This window comes from Mustela nivalis (assembly GCF_964662115.1).
Source record: "Mustela nivalis genome assembly, chromosome: 10".
NCBI lineage: Eukaryota > Metazoa > Chordata > Mammalia > Carnivora > Mustelidae > Mustela > Mustela nivalis.
In genome coordinates this window covers 99,319,576-99,340,611 of record NC_139029.1, presented here as the reverse complement: position 1 = coordinate 99,340,611, position 21,036 = coordinate 99,319,576, and the positions used below count along the sequence as shown (strand labels likewise).

The following is a 21,036-nucleotide window of genomic DNA, read 5'->3' as shown; positions in this document are numbered from 1 at the left end:
TTGAGAATGTTTTGTTTTTTTCCTCCTCCTGCTCCACTTCTTACTGCCTTCCCTTTAGTCCATTTCCTCGGGAGCATCAGTTGGGTGAGGAAAAGGGTCCATGAATTCAGAACAGGATAAAGCCCAGATGTCAGCAAGGGTGGTGAAGGAGAAACTGGGATGAGTCACCGGCCAGGTTTTCCCAGAACCTCTCATTTAAAGACAGGGACTGCGCCCACCCACAGTGCTGGAACTTCCACTTGAGAATCAAAGTGTAAAGCAATTTCCGTGGAAAAGCGGTACCTGTTCAAGTTAGAAATACTAGAAGAGCAGCAACAATCAAGTTCAACAGAAAATAGCTATGATCACCCCACAGAGGGACCAACCCCTGCTGGACAGCCTTCCAGAACACAAACCCAACATGCTCTTTGAGAAGCAGAAATGGGCTCATACTGTTTATTGTGACCCCCCCCCCCATATTCAGTTTGTCCACATCATGATTTGTTTAACCAATTTCCTCCTCTGGCATGTTTAAATCACTTCCACTTTTGACTTGTAAAAAAATACTACAGTATATAGACTTATAGGCAAGTCTTGTAAGTCTTTCCTTATCTCCAGAAAATAAAATCATTGTTGTGGACTTGTTTGGTCAAAATATCAATATTTTTGATGCTTGTGATTCCCACTGGCAAATTTTGCACCAGAAATTCTACACCCGTCTGCATTGCTTCTGGCCATGCACAAGGGGGTCTGTTTTCACCATCATAACACTGTATATTTTAATTTTTTTAAATGAAAGATGAAAATCTATGTTAAAACATGCTTTTTTGATTTATTACTAAATTGATTACTTTTTCATGTCCTTATTATTCACTTGTATTTTTCTTCTTTTGTGAATTGTCCCTTTTACAACTTTGACCCATTTTTAACATTAAGGTGTCCATCTTGTCTTTCTACATCTACACAAAAAAATTTAATTTTATTAATCTGTGTCATACATCTTGCAATTCATTTGCCCCTTTAGTCCTTTGTCTTTTAGTGTTTCTTATGTTTTTAAAAAATATTTTATTTATTTATTTGACAGAGATTACAAGTAGGCAGAGAGGCAGGCAGAGAGAGACAGGGGAACAGGCTCCCTGCTGAGCAGAGAGCCCAATGCAGGGCTCGATCCCAGGACCCCGAGATCATGACCTGAGCCCAAGGCAGAGGCTTAACCCACTGAGCCACCAGGCACCCGTTATGGGTTTTTGTGTACGAAAGTTTCAAACTTTACATAGATCCATCCACCCTTTCCTTTTTCGTGGTTCTTGCCCTTGAAGCTATGCTCATTACCCAGAATTAATGAGATGGGAGAGAAAATTATTGTTTCAAAGAGAAGGACAGAAAGCCACTGTCCATTTGCTCCATGGCAGCATAGGAAAGATGATCAGAAAAGTGGGAAGAAGGAGCGGAGGGAATTGCCTTTAAAAGCTGAGGGAAGTTACGCAATGGTCACCACCACGTGGTCCATGCCAGACCTGTCTGAAGCTGGACAGCTAGCTAGTGGGTGGGCCCCTTGCAAGGCGGAAGCTCAATGCTAATGGTTTTTCAGACCCTGCATACACTTATTTTTTAAAATAATTTTGTAACTGTCCCTCAGAACAATGTATTACTTAAAATATAACCCATGAGAAATTCTACTAGTTACCAAGCATGTTTAGATACAGCCTCAAGAAAAACACAACCTGGCAACAGGCTTCTGGGGGAGAGGACGATATATACGGCCTTGAAGCCGAGCCGCTGGGGATGCCCGGCCCGCTCAGGGTGGACCGAAGCCTGCTTCATTTCCCTGTTATCTCCCCTCCCCTCCGAGAGCCCTGGTGGCTAATTAGATAAGTCCTTTGAATCTGCTTGTTCAACTATAAACTTTTACTGCTTGACCAGACATATTTTCTTGTTTATCTACAAGGCATATGATTAATGTGTAGCCTTTTTCCGCTCTTCTGATTACTGTCTGTCTCTAATAAAAATGGGACCAGGGAGTCATTTGGGGCAGCAGTCTTTTCTACTGTTGTCCCCTGCTCCCTTTCTCTTGCAGCTGACTTGTTTGTGCCTCATTCTTCTCTCGTGCGCCCCGTCAGGAAGCGGCAAGTGGCGCCCGAACAGGGACCAGAAATGAAACAGGAGAAGAAGCCCCGGTGTGAGTTTTTGCATGCCCATGCCTTTTTCCCAATGGCAAGTTGTGGGTACGTACTGCAGGGTCTGGGTAATCTAGAGAGCACAAACGATTACCGCCCTTACGTATGCTTACTGAGACAGCTCCTAAAGGCGAGAGGAGCAAAAGTCAGCGAGAGCCAACTCGTGGAGCTTTTAAAAGTAATTAAAGAACATTGCTCCTGGTTTCCTATGTTAGGGACTTTAGATTTACAGACATGGGAAAAAGTAGGTCAAAACTTAAAACTTTTGCATGCTAAAGAAAAACCAATTCTGGGTGCCTGGGTGGCTCAGTGGGTTAAGCCTCTGCCTTCAGCTCAGGTCCCGATCTCAGGGTCCTGGGATCGAGCCCCGCATTGGGCTCTCTGCTCAGCGGGGAGCCTGCTTCCCTGTCTCTCTCTCTCTGTCTGCCTCTCTGCCTACTTGTGATCTCTCTCTGTCAAATAAATAAATAAAATCTTGAAAAGAAGAAGAAGGAGGAGGAGGAGGAGGAGGAGAAGGAGGAGGAGAAGAAAGAAAAACCAATTCTAATTACTATACGGTCTACTTGGACCCTCATTTGCTCCATTTTGGAGCCTTTACAAACCCCTGATTTAGAGAGCAATAATGAATGTTCAAGAGAAACTAAAAAAGAGGAACCTGAACATGCCATCCAGGAGGAAAAAGAAATTACTAAGGCCATCATAAAGGAATATATAAAGGAGGAATCTCCTCCTCCTCCTCCAATAACAGAACAAGAGGTGCAAATGGCACTGCTGCCATCGGCTCCGCCGTCCTATGAGAATGCACTGTTCAGTGTAAAAAATAAAAAATCCAGGAAAAACTCTATGCGCCTGTTCAGCAGGAAGAAGTTACAAAAGATGAGACCTTCCATCTTCAACAACCTTATAAAAATGTAAGGGTCAAAAATTATTAAAAAAAAAAGTTGCTATGGTCTTATTTCAAAAATCATATCTACTACCAATCTCTCAGCACAAAAATCAAAATTAATGGCAGTTATTACATTGTTTCAATATGTTTCTTCTGCATTTAATCTGTTATCTGATTCTTTATAAACAGTGTATGTTTTACAACATATTGAAACTACTACTGTTTCTACATCTGATGTAATATGATGGCACTCATCACGGTAGCTGTAAGTCTTCCTGGATGTTATGCACAGATAGATAACTTTACTTATTGGGCTTATATACCCAATCCTCCCCTGCTCTATCCAGCAGAGTGGGGGGAAAAATATAGTAACAATTTATTTAAATGCCTCGAAATGGGTACCTGGAATTTTGGATCCTAGATGGCCACTTTTGCCCCTAGAGGAGTGTACAAACATTAATCTTACCTTAGGATATCAAAACAGACCAATATGTATTGTCAGTCATTCCAGTTGTCTTATCCCTGATGATCAAAGACAGTTGGTGGACTTTCCTACTAATAATTATCTGATGAAAGTTCAGTTACATTTACTCTCCACTAAAGGATTCCTAGCCAATGAATATTGGGGTTCTAGCTATAGCACAGCAGCACCCCCTATTCCCGAATGCAAACTGACACAAATGTGGTCTAATAAGAAAATTCGCCCTTTCTGGGAAGATTGTCAAGCTTCTCACCCCAGTATCATTATTAATGATTCCTATGGGATTGTATGGGACTGGTCCCCTAAGAGGATAGCAGTCACCAATTGCACTGGGAGACCCTGCTCCTCTCATCAAAATTTTAAATGGCAGGTTTTTGGTAATCTCATTTTACCACAAACCTTAACCTCAGGAGATGAGCCTCTGATCTGGCATGGGCAAGGACTTCCGACGCCATCCCCTTTTGTTAATTATCATAAGACAAAAAATTTATAAAAAGTCACCAGTGCTTTAACTCACATAAGAGTTTGGAATAGCTCTTACATTTATCAGTCTAATAACTATACATTCTCCCTTTTCCTGTTAAAAAAAAGAATGGATAAGAGCATGTGTTAGAGATCCCTATGTTTTTGTTATTGGAAAAATGACTTTTGATCCTAACAATAGAAAAATAAACTGTCCCAGATGTAAAATATTCACCTGTGTCAATAAAAATGTTTATACAGACAATTCTATCATTCTCATAGCTAGAAGAAGAATAGGTTACCGGTGAAATACCACCATGTTTGGGAAAGCTCTCCAGATAAATATACATGTACTTTTAACAGTTTTAAAGGACTGGGTCCATAGAACAAAAAGATTCCTTGGGTTGCTTATAACAGCTATTTTAGGAATGATAGCCATTACTGCTTCAGCTACCACTGCAAAAATAGCCTTGCATCAAACTATGCAAACCACACAATTTGTACAAAAGTGGCACGAAAATGCAAGCAAAGCTTAGAATCAACAAATGATCATAGATCAAAAATTAAATAAAAGTATCTCTGATTTAGAAGCAGCCACGATATATATAGGAGATGATCTTCAAAATATGAAGCTTAGGCTTCACATTTTATGTGACTGAAATGTTTCTTCCTTCTGTGTTACTCCCCATGCCTATGATAAATCAGAAATATCATGGAGCAAAATTCGCTGTCATATCACCAATCATTATGGGGATAAACTAACTTTAGATATTAAACAACTTCAAAATACTATTCCAGGCATTACTCACTCATTACAATCAGTTCCAGAAATAAGTTTTGCACAAAAAATTAACAATATTCTGTCTAATTTAAACCCTTTTACTTACACAAACTGGTCTTGGCGTTATAGGTAAAATGATTATTCTTTTTATTGCTATAATCTTTTTATACTTAGTCCTCAGATGCATGCAAAAATCCCTCCAATGACTGATGAATCAAAAAGTTACAAAATCAACTTTCCTACTTCTGCACCAACAAAAAGGGGGAAATGTAATTGTCCCTCAGAACAATGTATTACTTAAAATATAACCCATGAGAAATTCTACTAGTTACCAAGCATGTTTAGATACAGCCTCAAGAAAAACACAACCTGGCAACAGGCTTCTGGGGGAGAGGACGATATATACGGCCTTGAAGCCGAGCCGCTGGGGATGCCCGGCCCGCTCAGGGTGGACCGAAGCCTGCTTCATTTCCCTGTTATCTCCCCTCCCCTCCGAGAGCCCTGGTGGCTAATTAGATAAGTCCTTTGAATCTGCTTGTTCAACTATAAACTTTATACTGCTTGACCAGACATATTTTGCCTTACTTCTGGTTTATCTACAAGGCATATGATTAATGTGTAGCCTTCTTCCACTCTTCTGATTACTTTCTATATCTAATAAAAACAGGACCGAGGAGTCGTTTGGGGCAGCAGTCTTTTCTACTGTCGTCCCCTGCTCCCTTTCTCTTGCAGCTGACTTGTTTGTGCCTCATTCTTCTCCCATGTACTGTCAGGAAGTGGCATATTTAATTTATTTATTTGACAGACAGAGAGAGTACAAGCAACCAGAGCGGCAGGCAGAGGGAGAGGGGGAAGCAGGGTCCCTACTGAGCAAGGAGCCTGATGTGGGACTGGATCCCAGGACCCTGGGATCATGACCTGAACTGAAGGCAGACACCTAACTGATTGAGCCACCCAGGCGCCCCAACCCTGCATACACTTTGAAAACACATGCATGTCTGGAGTATCCTTTATTTTAAAATAAATAAATAGGGACGCCTGGGTGGCTCAGTTGGTTGGACGACTGCCTTTGGCTCAGGTCATGATCCCAGAGTCCCGGGATCGAGTCCCGCATCAGGCTCCCAGCTCCATGGGGAGTCTGCTTCGCTCTCTGACCTTCTCCTTGCTCATGCTCTCTCTCACTGTTTCTCTCTCAAATAAATAAAATCTTTTAAAAAATAAATAAATAAATAAATAAATAACTTTTCATTACAAAAATAACGTGTTGGTTACCAGGATTTCTGAGTTCACAGAAGATGGTAAAATAAAAGTACAAATTTTGAATCAGCCTCCTTGACATCTAAATTTTGAAAGAGGAGCACTGTTAAAAGTTCAGCATGAATCCTTCCAGACTTTTTTCCATGTATACACTAATTATATAAGGTGATGTGATACAGTATAATTGTCACTTTTTGGTCTTCTTTATTTGAACCATTATACCATATTTCATAATGTGAATCTACCATCATTTTAGTTGTTTGCAATTTTCTGTTTCAAAAAAATGCTATGACAGACGTCCTTGAGCAGAATTTTTGCACATTTATTTAAATAACTGTGTAGGATAGTTTCTCAAATTAAAATTACTGTGTAATATATATATATATATATATTTTTTTTTTTTAAGTTTGCAGAAATTGCCAAATTCCATCACCCATGAGGTATGGCTTTATAGTCCCTTCAATATTGTATGAAGGCACATGTTTCTTTCTATAATCTGGTCAATAATGTAAATTATTATCTTTTCTAATTTTGCCAATCTGGTCGTGCTAATGGTATTTCACGGCTATATTAGATGTCCTCTCATAAGTTTATTGACATTTCTTCTATTAAACATTTCTTCTACAAACTGTTCATTTGTATCTTTGCCCACTTAAAAAACTGAGTTTTCTTCTTACTAATAGGTATAATTTATGTTCTTGGATATTAATAATTTTTCATATATATTGTAAATATTTTCCACCATGTCTTTTCCCTTTGTCCATTTCTTTGCCTATAAATAAATGCCCCATTTTTATGTGATCAATTGTGTCCAGCGCAAAACTGGACATTTACTTTGGAAATCTGTCATTGGGTGTCCCTTTTTGCCGTGGCTGGCTCTGTCAGTGCATTTTTTTTTTTTTCCTGAGCGCATCCAATACTTCACTTTTTTTCTCTCCCTGAATCACAGATTTCTTCCCTTTTCCCCTCTGAGTCCTCTGTCACTTCCCCTTTTCTCTTTATCTCTTCCTTTCCTTAACCATCTGTAGTATTAACCATCGTAAATGCTCTGAATGATTCGTTCTGGTAGTTGGATAGTATTCCCCAGCTCTATTTTTGTTTGCTTGGGAACAGGTTCTCATTTACCTAACTGAATTTCAGTGGAGTTGTAACATGTGTGCTGAATGTAAGATCTGGGGATTTCAAGCATTTACATTTCAAGCATTTACATAAGAGTCCATTTATGTGTCCTTTTAATCACAAAGAATTTTAGGACATAAAAAACAACTGTTTTAGAACGGAAAAAACAATGTAAGAAACGCCTTGTTGGAGGCAGCATAGGGGAATGGATATAAGCAGTCTGCATGGTTAAATTTGGCTCCTTGCTAACTGAAGGGGGATCCTGAGTGATTTACTTAGCCTCTAGGTTCCTTTTCTCTTTGGTGGGGTAACAAAACCCACCCAACTGTTGTGAGGATTAAAATGAGATAAGAAGACACCCACGCATGATAAACACACCTGCTTTGGTAAAGGAGCCCATCAGCAGGTTGGTTTGCTGAGTGTGTGTGTGTGAGTGTGTGTGTGTGTGTCTGTGTGTTTTATGCTAACTGTAAAAGAAGTAAAAAAGAGGCACGTGGTTCAGCTCTCAGAGGGTGGATTCCTCTGGTCTCACTTCAGTTCCTTTTGCAGGAAGAGCTTAGAGTCATAACAAGGAAACTAACCCTAAAGATGAGCCTCGCCTCTCAAGTCTTCACCAGCTCCCTTCTGATTTTCAGCATTTCTACCAAAGGTAAGTTGGTGTGGGTCTCCAATGGAGTGAGCATGCTAAAGTGAGCCTGAGAGTCAGAGGTTGTGGCCCCACTTTCTCTGGCTGTGCATCTCAAGATCTCAGGAACTGTCTTGCTTTTTTATAGGTGCAGCCCATGAACACAAGGTTGTCTGGGGTACCCTGGGTCTTGACTTCGAACTGAGCATTTCTAATTTTCAAATGAATGACAGTATAGATGATATACGATGGGAAAACAGAAAATCCAAAATTGCACAACTCAAAGACGGCAAGGTTAAAGAGGCATCTGAAAAATATAATATATCAACAAATGGAGATCTGAGAATTAAACAGCTAAAGACAGAGGACCATGATACCTACAAGGTGACTATATATGATAAAATTGGAAAGAATATCTTGACCGAAACATTTCAATTGATAATTCAAGGTAAGTCTTTGTTCCCCAAATTCCTCCATCCCAGTCTGGGTGCCCTTTAGCAAGTTGGGGAATAGCATTTATGGAGTGGGTCCAGCCTGATCTTGGCCTTGGGGGCATCCCTAAAAGAGATCTAATGCATCTCTCCCACCTCAGTGAAGGCTCCGTCCTGTGGAAATATGCAGCTGATAGAACCACAATTCTCTTCGCCTAAAACGCTCTCCTCACTGGTTACGGGGATGTGATCTGCGTGTAGAACCTCCTTTAAGGTGGCATCAATCAGGAGGAGAGGAACAGGTGGGCAGAAGGGAAAAGTGGTCATTTCGGGAGGATGAGGAAGGAGCAAGCTGGGTGTGGGGCAGACTAACTGGAGAGCAGGAGGTCTTCCATCCACAGAGACGTTTCAAACCAGGGTGCCCTGGAAGAATCATTATATGGCAGGAAGGGGCTGGAAGTTATGAATTTAAAGATGAACAGCCCTTGGTTCAGATCTGCTCACCATCAGGGTGATCAAGAGAGGAAGATGGCTTTTGCTCTAGCTGTAGAAAACACACCAGGTGTGGCCATATGTATGGCATGCCCTGGGAGAGCTGGCCTGTGTCCTGAAGACGAGCCAGGGAGCTGCTGCAGCCGCCGTCCAAAGGAGGTGGGAGCGCTGCTTGGGGATTCCAAACTCAGGTAGTCTGTTCGAGTCAACAGAGACTAGGAAAAGTTACTGGGGCCAAGGGCCCAGCCTAGACCAATTAAATCAGAATTTGCCGGCATGGGTCCTGGGCATCAGTAAGTGCTCAAGCTCCCCAGATGACCCTAATGGGCAGCCAGAACCTGAGGGGCCCCGGAGTCGATAAGGGGTGTCTGCAACACGAGAAAGTAAAATTATACCTAGGACACTGGGCGGAGAAAAGATGGGCAAGATGGTTTGGGTGCAGGAGGCTAGGAAGAGAAAGTGAAATGGAAATTACATTGAAATTCAAAGTCTAGGAACACTTGGCCGGGGGTGAGAAGAAGTGAGAAGGGGAAGAAGCATCTGGAGACTGGAACGCCCGCATGAGCACAAACCAGAGATTCAGTGGGCAAAAAACAGTATTTCTATGCTTCCCACAGGAAATGCGCTAGAACCAGGGCTGTGTCCCCCTCCAGGACCCCCTCCAGCCCTGCTCTCAGCACACGGGCCTGGCAGCAGCCTCCGCTCCAGCGATCCCCGGTGTGCCCGTTCCAGGGGCAAATGACAATTCTCGGTACCGTCCCCCGCAACCTTGAATGGAGAGCACATTCCTGAAATGGGGCGGGACGGAGAATGGAGCGGGAAGAGAGCCGCTTCCAGGCTTTGGGAACCCAGATCTCATGACTCCTGTCCATATGGGCTCCAGTGCTCCCTTCCGGAACATGAGCCTCACATGTCTTGTCTAGTAAGGCAGTGATAAGGGCTTACCAGCTTGGTGTCAAGTGCTTTGCTCCACAATCTTACTTAAGATGACAATCCCGAGAGCTAGTTGTTATTATCCTCTTATTATCTACAGGGACACAGAAGTGACTTCTCCCAAGTCTCACAGCTTGACAGGAGCAGAGTCAGGGTACAAATCCAGGGCTTGTCTTAACAAGGGTAGTGACTTTTTTTTTTTTTCCCCTCTAACAGCTTTAGTGAGCTAGAATTCACATACCAGAAGTTCGCCCACTTAAAGTATACAATTCAACGGCTTCTGGTATATTCACAGAGTTGTGCAACTGACACACAATTGACTAGAACATTTTCACCACCCCCAGAATAAACCCCACATTCCTTGGCCTAAAGACAGAGATCTTTCTGTGACACAACAGCCGCCTGCTGAGTGTGTGTCTGTGTGTGCCAGTGTCACACAGCATCTTAATTCAGTGTGTGGTCTGGTCCCCATGACTTGCCACATGTCTGCTCTGAGTCTGCTCTTTGTAATAATTACTCCATGGGATATTCGATGAGACAGCTAAGCAAAGATCCCAGCACCTCGGACCCAATACCCATCATGCAGTGCCAATGCCCTCCCCCACCCCTGCTTCTTCATGCTTTTCGTAGCTTTGGTCTCTGTACCTGTATCTCCTTAATGAGGGCACTGCTGCCACTGGCTGAAGAGGCACTGGAAACCCTCTTAAAAGCATGTGTTAGGGGAAGAATGAATAAATCCTAACAACCTAGAACTAAGGAGTTCTCATCGATGTGATGTGCCCTCCCTTGATCCAGCCATGCCCCTTCCGGGAACCCACCTTACAGAGAGAGCTTGTCCAAAGACATGGCTTCAAGAGCCTGCTCATCGCCGTGTGGCTTATATGAGTGAAATGCTGGAAAGGATTGCAAAGTCCCCAGTGGTTACAGACTTATTCATTAAATTAAGAATATATCATTTAAAAAGATGGTAGAGGTGAATATTTATTGATGCTCATAAAGGAAAGAATTTCATAATAGATCATCTGTAAGGAGGAAGTACGCAGACTACAAAATCATGATCCAGTTTTAGTTTTTAAAACATTACTTATGTGGGTATTATATATAGAAATCACCTTGTAAGGATATACATAAAAATATTAAGAATTATTGGCTCTGGTAGTAGAATTGCATGTGATTTTTTTTAAAAGATTCTTTTATTTGAGAGAGAGAGAACACATGAGTAGAGGGAGGGGCAGGGGGAGGGGCAGAGGGAGAAGCAGACTGATAAGCAGGGAGCCCCACGTGGGGCTTGATCCCAGAACCCTGAGATCATGACCTGAGCCGAAGGCAGACGCTTAACCGACTGAGCCACCCAGGCACCCTTGCATGTGATTTTTAATCTTGAAACATTTTGTTGCATCTGATCAATCTTTACAATGATTGGATGTCACCGTTATAAATAGAAAAAAGATTCATTCCATTTTGAAGAGGCAAGTAAACACCTTGATTTGACCCCTAGACTCTATACTGACTGCCTTGTAGACTCTCCATCTTCTTCGTTTTGGATCACACAGAATCTTGGGATGGGAAGAAAAATGAATTTCTACATGCAGATATACTAGGGCAGAAATGAAATCTGAAACCCATTTCTCTGTGCGCTGAGTGGAAAGTTCATGGAGAAGATATGTTGTCTGGAAGGCAGGGAGGAAGAGAGGCATTGAAAAAGAAGCCATCTGGCTGCATAATGAATGGAGAGAAATTGAAAGGTGGCAAGCCCGGGGAAAGTAAGGGTTATATGGAGGACAGAAGAGAACAAAAAGGAGGAGGTCACACTAGCTAAGAAGTGGTGGAGTTAGGATTTGGGTGGGCCCCATCTGAAGCCAAGGGCTTTGTCTTTCATGCCACAGCCTTGGCATATTATGGTGTCAGAAAAAGAGACACAGGGAGTTTAGGATTATGAACATAACAGTGGCCACCGATAATGTCACTACCTAACGATTTGCCCAGGGTTCTGTCACATGTTGTCCCTGTTAGGACAGGTGCAGCATGTCTTCCTTATTATCCGTCTCTTAGAGATAAGGTCCTAAGGTCCACTGAGGCACAGTAGAGGGCGGAGCCGCTTTGGGTGGGGAAAGAGGTTGGTGCCCACTCATCCCAGCCCAGCCCTCTGCTCCCAAGACCTGATGGATGAGTGGGGGTGGGGTTCGTTTGGGACCAAGATCCCAGACCCCACATGGAAGGATGCCTCCAGGCTAGGGTTCCTATGCTGCTTTGAAGCACTGCCCATGCCTCGGGCTTGTGGGAATCAGGGCATGTTACCCACGGTACCCATGCTCCTGAACTTGGACTTGGAGGAGAGGGCTTCTCCCTGATCTGTCCTTTATTAGTGGATGCTCTTAGTCCACCATTTAACCCCCGGTCTTGGGTATGGCCTCTGTAAATGGCAAGAAAACATCAACCTCTTCTGCTTGTTAGGATTAAACGATATCATGTAAGTGAAAACATTTTAAGGTATAAAATAGCACATAAACACTTGTGATATATATATATATATATGTGTGTGTGTGTGTGTGTGTATATATATATATATATTTTTTTTTACTCATGTACTGTAGCTATGAACTTCACAAAAAAAAAATGTGTGCTGAATGTGCTATATCAAAAAAAGAAAATAAAAAGGATTTTTAAAAATAGCTACTGGTCTTGGAAACTGTTCCCTGGTCCCAAACTAACTCTGTTTCCCCACCTCTGTTAATAAGTAGGTCTACTAAAATCGGAAAATTAGCTAATATGAATTGGATCTTTTTTTTTTCCCCCCAGAGGCGGTTTCAGAACCTGTGATGTTCTGGACTTGTACCAATAGGAGCCTGACCTGTGAGATAAGAAGTGGCACTGGCCCCGAATTAATCCTGCATCTAGATAATAGACTAGTAGTTAATGCTATGGCCAAAACTGTTTCTCGAAAGATTGCCACGAACTGGTGGATGACCAAACAGAGTATGTTATTCAACTGCACAGCCAAGAACAACGTCAGTGAGCAAACCAGAACGATGACCATCAATTGTTCAGGTGCGTGGCAAGCACTGGTCAGAAATCCTGAGCTCAGTTCGCAAACACTGTCTACCAGGTCCAGGGCGGAGACTCACTCTAGTGCCTGGGTCTCCAGGCTGGGAGGCAGCCTGGGTTCAGGGTGAGAGCTAAGAACACACTTTCTTCTAGAAACCTCTAAGGGAAGCCTTGGAGGAGACAGAAGGTGGTCTTCTATGGTTAACCATCGTGGGCTCCACGGAGCATCATGTCACCTTGGAGAATTACAAAGATCCTCTTCTGGGAGAAAGAATTGCCTAGTTGAAGAGCTAGAAAGAGCTGTAAAGGTTATCTCATGCAAACCCCCATTTCCCAGAGAGGTCAACTGATTTGCCCAAGGTCCCTCAGGTAGTCAGTGACCAGGATTGTAACTCCCAGGGTAACGATGGGAAAGGGAGCAAAAAAGATTGCTTTCCAGAGGGGTGATGGGCAGGACCTCTTATCAGGAGCCAGAGTAGAAATCCAGAAGTGAGGGGCATGGAGAGAGAATGAGCTCAAGGCCAGGGAGGATGGTAGACACGGTGAGGCAATGTTCCTCTTGCCATAGAGCTGACAGCCCCATGTCAGGAAATCCTGAAACCTGGAGTGTAAGCTCATCCCCCAGAGTCCTGCTTGACATGAGTCCCAGAAGTGAAATGTGAGAGGCAGCGTGCCGGAGGGGGAGCTCTGGGAACAAGAGGCCTGGACTTCTAGTTCACGTCTGTCCAAATTCAGTGGGATTACTATGTCTGAGTTCCTTCTCCTCTCTGGGTTTCAGCCTCCTGGTCCACAAAGAGAATGAACCCCGTGATCCCTCAGTTTCCTCGTCTGGCACTCTGTCTGCTTAACCCTTCTGAAGGGAGACTGAACACAGAAATGTAGTTCCTCAGCCAGAGGCCCTGAGATTCTACAGGGACGATGGCTTCTGAGTTACCTCAGGAAACAGCCCTGGAGCTGGTATGGAATCAGACGTGAGGCTTTCTTATATAGGCCTTGAAGGAGTTATCTGCCCCTGCACAACAAATTATCTTTGTTGGTGGCTTAAAACACCAGAGACTCTCCTGCAGTTTCTGTGAGTCATGAGTCTGGGAGAGTCTTCCCCGGGCAGTTGTGGCCCTTACATGTGGCTGCAGCCAGGAGGCCAGTCGGGACCAAAGTCAGGTGGGCTGGGTCCAAGCTGTCCGCAGGGAAGACCCACATCAGGGCTTGCTCTCAGGGACCGTCGGGCCGCCTCACAATATGGCTACTAGCTGTCCTCAGGGCAGGTTAAGAGAGAGCCTGAGAGAGTGCAAATGCCAAGGTCTATTCATAACTTAGTCTCAGGGGTACTATCCCCTTACTTCTGCCATATTTTGTTCTTTAGGAGCAACTCAGTAAGCCCAGCCCATGTGCATAGGAGTGGGTTGTACAAAGATGGGAATACCAGGGGCCTGGAGGCTTTGGGGGGGACATCTTAGAGGCTGCCCATTGCACGCTTAGAGGGGCATCACTTCACCCCCCACGTCAGCCCACCAGCCATGACTCCATCACCCCCCATCATGAAGGCGCAGTGAGCAAAGCTGCCCTTCCTTGACTTCACGGCCTCTTTTCTCCCTTCCGGGAAGGACATACTTCTACTAAAAGTTATTCATTGTTTATCTGAAATTCAAATGTAACTGCATTTCCTGTGGTTTATTTGGCAACCCATTTCTTCATGTTTATTCTAACCAGATCCCACCAGTATAGAAATCTCTGTGCATCGGGGATGGGGGGTGGGGGTGGGGGAGGGGCACGTGCTTTTGAAGACCCTCAAAGGAATCACCTTCATGGTCCAAGTCGGGGAGAGGCAAGGAAAAGATTACCCATTTGACTCAGCAAAAGCGAGCATACCCTTGACACCAAGGCACTGAGGGAGGAGCAGGAGTGGATACAGAAAGACCACCTTATGTGGACTCACGGGGGCATGACCTCCATGAGGGCATGCAGGAAGTCATCGGCTTGGATTTAGAGTTGGTGAGGATGTGGTTTTGAATGATGGAGCCCCAGCTTCCTCTGAGACCAGCTGGAATGTTCCCTGCCGAGAGCACCCCAGGGGCCGTGAAGGGCCCTGCTGGACAGACCTGTGAATAGACCGTGTGAGGCGTGCCTCCACTTCCATGAGTGCCCCCAGAACAGAGGTGTGGGGCCCCCCGGTGCGAGGACTCAGAGTTGCTGAGCGGAGGCTGCATGGCCCAGCATGGCCCAGCCCGTGCTCTCTGACCTATTCCCACCAGGTCAGACCCTGGGAAGGTCAGCCGGAGAGAGACTCCTGCAGCCCCTGGCTCCAGCCTGCGGAGCCTTCAAGGACCCCAGTGCTTTCTTGGTCCCATGGAATGTTCCAGTGGAAGCACCTCTGTCCACAGAGCAGGGGAGGTTGTGTGACTGCCAGGCTGAGAGTGGGGCAGAGAGGAAATAAGGTGAGGAACGAAAGTGAGAATTTAACAGACTGTTGCTGTTGGAAAATCTGTTGGGTTTGGTTTTGGGGCCTCTGGCTTACTCCCAGGGCTCATTTCGGGATTTGCGTGTATTGGGGCCTTCCGAGGGATGTTTGGCTGGAAGAGGGTTTCCTTCTTATGCTGGCTGAGCTCCACTTTGTCGACTAGATGCACGAGTCCCCTGACACCGGGCCCCAGCTGCGGCCTCTCTAACTGCGCTTGACTCACCAAGGCAGACGGCCCAGTCCCTCTCCCGGGGACACAGCTCCCAGAAACACTGGTGCACAGAGCTCTACTAAGAGCCAGAACTCGCCTCTGTGTGTTGTTTGACAGTTTACAAAGCACTTTCACATCCATTATCTGATTGACCTCCAACAGCCACCCTGTGATGCGAGTTTCCTGATCTCCTTTGTATGCCGAATGGACCAGGCTCAGAGACATGGAGTAGCTTACCAAAGTTCACACAGCTCCTGCCTAGATGAGGCAATGGCTTCAAACCCATTTCTTTGTACACTGAGTGGTTACCCTCATTGAGGTGTGGCAACTGAAGGTCTGCAAAGTGTCCTTTGATTGTCCTTCAACTCCTTCTTAGAGCGAAACGTCTGTGACATGCTCCTTGAGAGGGGGGCAGAAGGTGATGGGCAATGCCCAGCACACAAAGAATTTGGCATTTCCAGCGCAGAGCAGCAGCCCCCCACCCCAGGAGCCATCTGGGGGGCTTATCCCAGACTCTGTGCCCTTTCAGAGATCAACACAACCGACAGCTTTCTTGAGTTTGGCTTTTCTGAGGTGGAAAAGCGCCAGGAGGCTCTTTTATCTCCTTCACGTGGGAGGTGGAAGTCCTTGGCCAGAGCCATGAAACAGCCCCTCGGCCCAGGGCCCCTCACCTCTGTCCATTTCTGTCCCTCTTGCAGCGAAGGTTCTGGACATCTATCTCATCGTTGGCATCTGTGGAGGAGGTCTCGTGTTTTTCGTCTTTGTGATACTACTCATTTTCTACGTCAACAAGAGGAGAAAACAGAATGATAGGCGACATGGTAAGGTCCCCCGCTTCTGTCCCATAGCAGGCCCTGAGCAAAATCCCCGTGGAAACAACTCAAGGGGATGACACTGCAAGTCTAGAAGGAAAATGATGGAGATGGGGAGTTTCAGAATGTCAAGGGTTATCACCGGCGGTTACAGGTTTTTCCATTCTCTGGTGAGCTTGATCTTTGAAAAACAAATTCTCCATGGCGACAGTGGGAGAACGTTGAGAAGCCGGATCCTGCTTGGCCCCTTGGAATCCACCACCAAGCCTGGCTCGGTTGAAGCCCTGCGTGGACATATTTTGAATGACCCACACATCTCTACGTGGGTAGAATGACTGGCTTCAAAACATAAGCAAACATCTCTTCCTCCCTTTAGGCGGGGGTGGAGGGGGGCAAGGTGTGTTCAGAACCACGCTCCTAGGAACACAGGCAAAATTTCTGGGGCCCACAGGACACATGTGATCTAAAGCCAGGGAGTTTTACCCCCCTTTTCAATTCGGTGCTCAGAGGGGATGTGCTGGCGCTGGGACTATTTCTTCCTCAAATCAGGCCTATCCAACAACCCAGCAAGAATGAAAATGTCATGCTCATAAGTAGGGAGCTGGCTCCTGGAGCACAGGCCACCCAAGACGGTGAGTTCAGAGAATGGCACAGGAGCTGTCCCTGCAGACTCTGGGGGTGCCAGGACCCCATGCTGCAGGTGGGCCCCGCAGGGTACATCCAGCCACAGCAAGACAGGCAGCCAGGCAAGCAGTCCCCTCGGATTCTGTGCAATTTGACATTCCCAGCAGGACTGGGTCCTCTCGGTCTGGGTCTCTCCCTAGAGAAGGCCCAGGACGCCCACGGCGGTGGCCTGCAGCACCACCCAAACAAGGGCCTGGGCTGAACTTGCCCAGGCAGAGGTGGTCTTACGCCCTCTTTGGACTTGGCTTTCTTACTTCAGACTTCTCACCTTGGGTCCCCTTCGGGTCACTGCCCCCAGCGTGGTGCCATGTTTCCATGGCCATCTTTCCAGTACTCTCTGTCCAAATGGAACAGAATTCCTTGTTAGTCCTGTGGGCACCCAGGGCTCCCTTGCCTCTGTGCCCTGTTCAGGCTATTTTCTGTCCAAGTCCCCTTGCAAAAGCCCTTCCTCCATTGCCTGAGGGTCAATGATCACATAGTCCTCCAAGCCCACGACAAGGCAATTCCAGCTTTCAACACAATAATTAGCTCACGTTGACAAAGCGATCACTTGGGCCAGGGACTAACCTCTGCAATATAATGCTTTGCATTCATTATTGTATCCAACTTCCCAAGTCATCTTCTGAGATAGATAATACTCATACAGATGACAAAATTTAAGCTCGTTGTGGTTAAATGATTTCCCCCAGGTCCTATGGCCAGTGGGCTAAGTCAGGACTAGGGTGAGACAAACAAGGAGTTCCATGCCATCGAAGGAGACATTCACCCTCAGCCCCCACTCTGCCCTTGCTCACCCCTGGAAGTGAGTGCCTTCCATTATGTGCCCTGGCTCCCTTACTCGCTTCACCCTAGCCTGGGCCCTGGGTGCAGAACCAGGAGGTGAGATGAGGGAGGACACTAGCTCTGGATTAATTCCCGGGAGCAGACATTTGGGCAGTGGCCATGACCAGGGTGGGCACGCTGGGCCCTTCCCTGGTCCTGCTCTGCTAGGCAGGCTGCTGAGAGCCACATCTCACCTGTCTGTGCAATGCAGCCTGAGGGCTTGGCCGCTTGGCCGTCCTCAACTCCTCCCTCCAGAGCTCATGGGACTCTGTCTGCACCTCTCTGGTGACTCTGGGCTCTTACCAGAGACTGACATTGTGGTTCGCAGTCCTGCTTCCAGTCCCTTGATTTTAGGCTTCCTGAGGGCAAGTATCTTGTCTGGTCACTGCCTTGTATCCGAGCCATTGCTGCTACTTAGCAATGGCTCCTAAATCTAGAAGGTGGGCAATAAATGTGTGAAGGACTAATGTACAGAACAGGGGGTGAACAGACTCCCAAGCAAATGGGCAGCCCGAGCTCCCTCGCAATGAGGGAGGCTTCTCCAAAACCACATGGCGGGGAACTGGACTTGGTCGGGGTCAGAGTCCTCTCCACAGCTTCCCGGGCTGCCCTCCGCTTCCTTGGGGCATCAGAGATGGCGTAGACGATGTGTTTTTCTCTTTCTGTGCCCTTTACCTTTTGTGCTTAGAGCACTCTGGCCCTCCTGGGTCACAGCCACATCGTCGGACTCCGAGTCTTCATGTGGAAACTGCCTAAGGCCTGGATTTCCAGCCCTCGGAGGAGGCTGTGCCCCTGACATCCTCACCAGAAACTACAGGACCATGTTCTGAGGGGACCAGGGCTCCTAAGCTGAATATGCCCATGTCAACGCGAGGGACACTTCACGGGCCCCAGGAGAACATTCTCTTCCTAACTCCCTCGGGAGCCCTGCAAGGATGGCTTTGGACAGAGGGACTGGGACACCATCCTTGGAGCCCAGCGGAGGCTGGAGGGCCAGAGGGACCCTTCAGTCCTAGAGAAGCTGAGCCTCCTCATGCATTCCCTGTGTAGTTTTTTTTGGTTTTGGGGGTTTTTTTTGTTTTTTGTTTTTTTTTAAGATTTTGTTTATTTGACAGAGATCACAAGGAGGCAGAGAGGCAGGCAGAGAGAGGAGGAAGCAGGCTCCCTGCTGAGCAGAGAGCCTGATGTGGGGCTGGATCCCAGGACCCTGATATCATGACCTGAGTCGAAGGCAGGGCTTTAACCCACTGAGCCACCCAGACACCCCTGCCTAACCACCCCCACCCCCGCCGTGTTATTTTAAAACATCAAAGGAACAACCGCATTATTGGGAGTTATGGGCCCATCTCCGTGGACTGCTGTCACATATCATGGAAAATCCCAGAGGGGTGATAGGCCAAGAAATTCTTGTCCTCCCAAGCCCAAGAAGATGGAGCTTGCTTATGAATTTCTGAGAAACTAGCAAGTTTCTGAGGGCTAAAGGGCCCGTTGCCTATATTCCAACCCCTCACCAGAATGAGGGCTGTCTTAGAGCAAGAACTGCATGAAAGGCAGAGCTCACAGGATAACCCACCTGAAAGCAGGTGGCCACTAACGTCCCCTCTGATTCTGGAGCTCCTATCCCAAGAGCTCTAACCCCAAGGTGCTCTTAGGGCATGGTCTCCAGAGGCAGGGCTCTGAGATCTGAGTGCCCTCTCCATGCCCGGGACAGCCAGGCACAAAGGCCTCTAGCTGCCTCTTTGCCTCTGGTTTCCTGAGTTCCCGAAAGCCTGAGGCTCTCACTTTACCCTGCTGGTAGGCGCTTTTGTCTCCCCCGCAGGACCTGGAAATTGTATAGGGTTAGAGTGGCTTCTGCTTCCTCACTGCTTCCCCCCACACAGCATGACATCTCGTAGGTAGGTGCTACACTCAATAAATCGTGACCTTGACCCTGTCTCACCAAGAGAACTCTCAGAGGTTTTATTATTGCAGATGAAGAGCTGGAGGTAAGAACATGCAAAGTAACCTCCAAGGAAAGACGCCAGAAGCCCCGCCAGGTTTCAGGAGCAGCTCCTCAAAACCCAGCTGTGTGCCAGCCTCCTCCACCACCTAGTCATCGGCCCCAGGCCCCTTGTCCTCGGCCCCCACCTCCGAGCCACCGTGTCCACCACCACCCGCAGAAGAAGGCTCCTCCTGCGTCGGCCACACAAGTTCACCAGCAGAAAGGTCCTCCCCTCCCCAGGCCTCGAGTTCAACCAAAACCTCCCCACGGGGCCACTGAAAACTCATAATTCTGTCCCCTGGCATGGTGCTCCCTTCCTCAAATTCAAAGAGATAGGAACTGTTCTTTCCCATGAAGGCGCGGTGGAGTTTCCCCGCCACGCAGGATCTGCACCTGTGCTTGCATCAAGTGCATTCTGCGGTTTAAGATTTTCGCCCGCTGGGCTTGTGGGCCAAGGCTGTGCCCGCATCTCCCAGCTCCTCCACGTGCACAGACACCTGGAGCCTCTGGCCTCCTCCCGGATCCTCATCATGCCAGGAAGGGCTAGCAATTCAAGGGCTAGCATCGCCATGACGGGCCACCGAGCACAGAGTTCTAGACCTCTCCCCGCCTCCCCTTTGGCTCATGCACAGACAGGAGATGTCTCGTTGCCCCTATGGCTCGCTGCAAGTGGCCAACCTGCCCGAGAGAGACTGCTGGGTTTCTACTGTGCCTAGTGAACACTTGTCCACCATCTTAAGGGGAGAAGTGAAATAAAAGCTTTGATTTGACCCAGTGTCTGCTCATTGTAGAAAGAAACGCCGCAGCAAGCTGCTGGGTGAGAAAGAGGCTGGGTGGTGTGACAGCAGGATCAAGTTTGGTCACCCCGGTTCACCTGGACCACCGACTCCCCCCATCACGCCACCAGAACATGTGCCCCAGGTCTCGGCTGCAAAGCTGGCCCAACAAGCTATTGGTAGATTTGTCTAATGCATTGAAACCTCTACATGCAAACTGTGACCAAGAGGCACCAGCAAACGTAATTGTTTGGGTCTTACTTCCTTGACAGTTCAGACCTAGTCACAGTGGTCTGTAGAATCATCCTTGGTAAGAAGGGAATTATGACTCCCGCAGGTGCTGTGAGGCTATCAAACATCAGCAAAGGGCAGGCTTAGAGTCACCTCTGGGGCATCAAGTCCCCAGGGTCTTATATGGCCACAAGGCAAAGATCATCCCCCATCCCCAGCCAGCAGCCGTTCTAGCTGTACGGGGGGGAAGTGGAAAGAAAAACAAAACGGCTTTCAGTTAAGGTCTTAAAACAATAGGCAGTGAGCAGGCACCTGCTTTGAAATGTTTGGTGCCATGTTTGTGGTCCCGTCCGCCCTCCTTCTCCTGGCTTCTTAGACTTGCTAAACCTTGTC

The 21,036-nt window shown here is 46.8% G+C and overlaps 1 protein-coding gene across 1 annotated transcript; it reads left to right on the top strand.

The window, feature by feature from the left end:
- The first annotated feature begins 2,101 nt into the window (after positions 1 to 2,101).
- On the top strand, positions 2,102 to 20,406 carry CD2 (CD2 molecule). Its single transcript, XM_082688032.1, has 6 exons — positions 2,102 to 2,204; positions 7,692 to 7,791; positions 7,916 to 8,215; positions 12,423 to 12,671; positions 16,036 to 16,158; positions 19,627 to 20,406. Exons 2-6 carry the CDS (start codon positions 7,731 to 7,733, stop codon positions 19,923 to 19,925), a joined length of 1,032 nt encoding a protein of 343 aa, XP_082544158.1. The 5' UTR covers positions 2,102 to 2,204; positions 7,692 to 7,730; the 3' UTR covers positions 19,926 to 20,406.
- Positions 20,407 to 21,036: the final 630 nt, after the last annotated feature.

What these genes read in the sequence shown, in the direction of transcription:
- CD2 (XM_082688032.1), top strand. Translation starts at nt 7,731, where the DNA reads ATGAGCCTCGCCTCTCAAGTCTTCACCAGCTCCCTTCTGATTTTCAGC. An exon ending in ATTTCAATTGATAATTCAAG is followed by an intron (nt 8,216 to 12,422) that starts GTAAGTCTTTGT and finishes TTTTCCCCCCAG; the next exon opens with AGGCGGTTTCAGAACCTGTG. An exon ending in ACAGAATGATAGGCGACATG is followed by an intron (nt 16,159 to 19,626) that starts GTAAGGTCCCCC and finishes TTATTATTGCAG; the next exon opens with ATGAAGAGCTGGAGGTAAGA.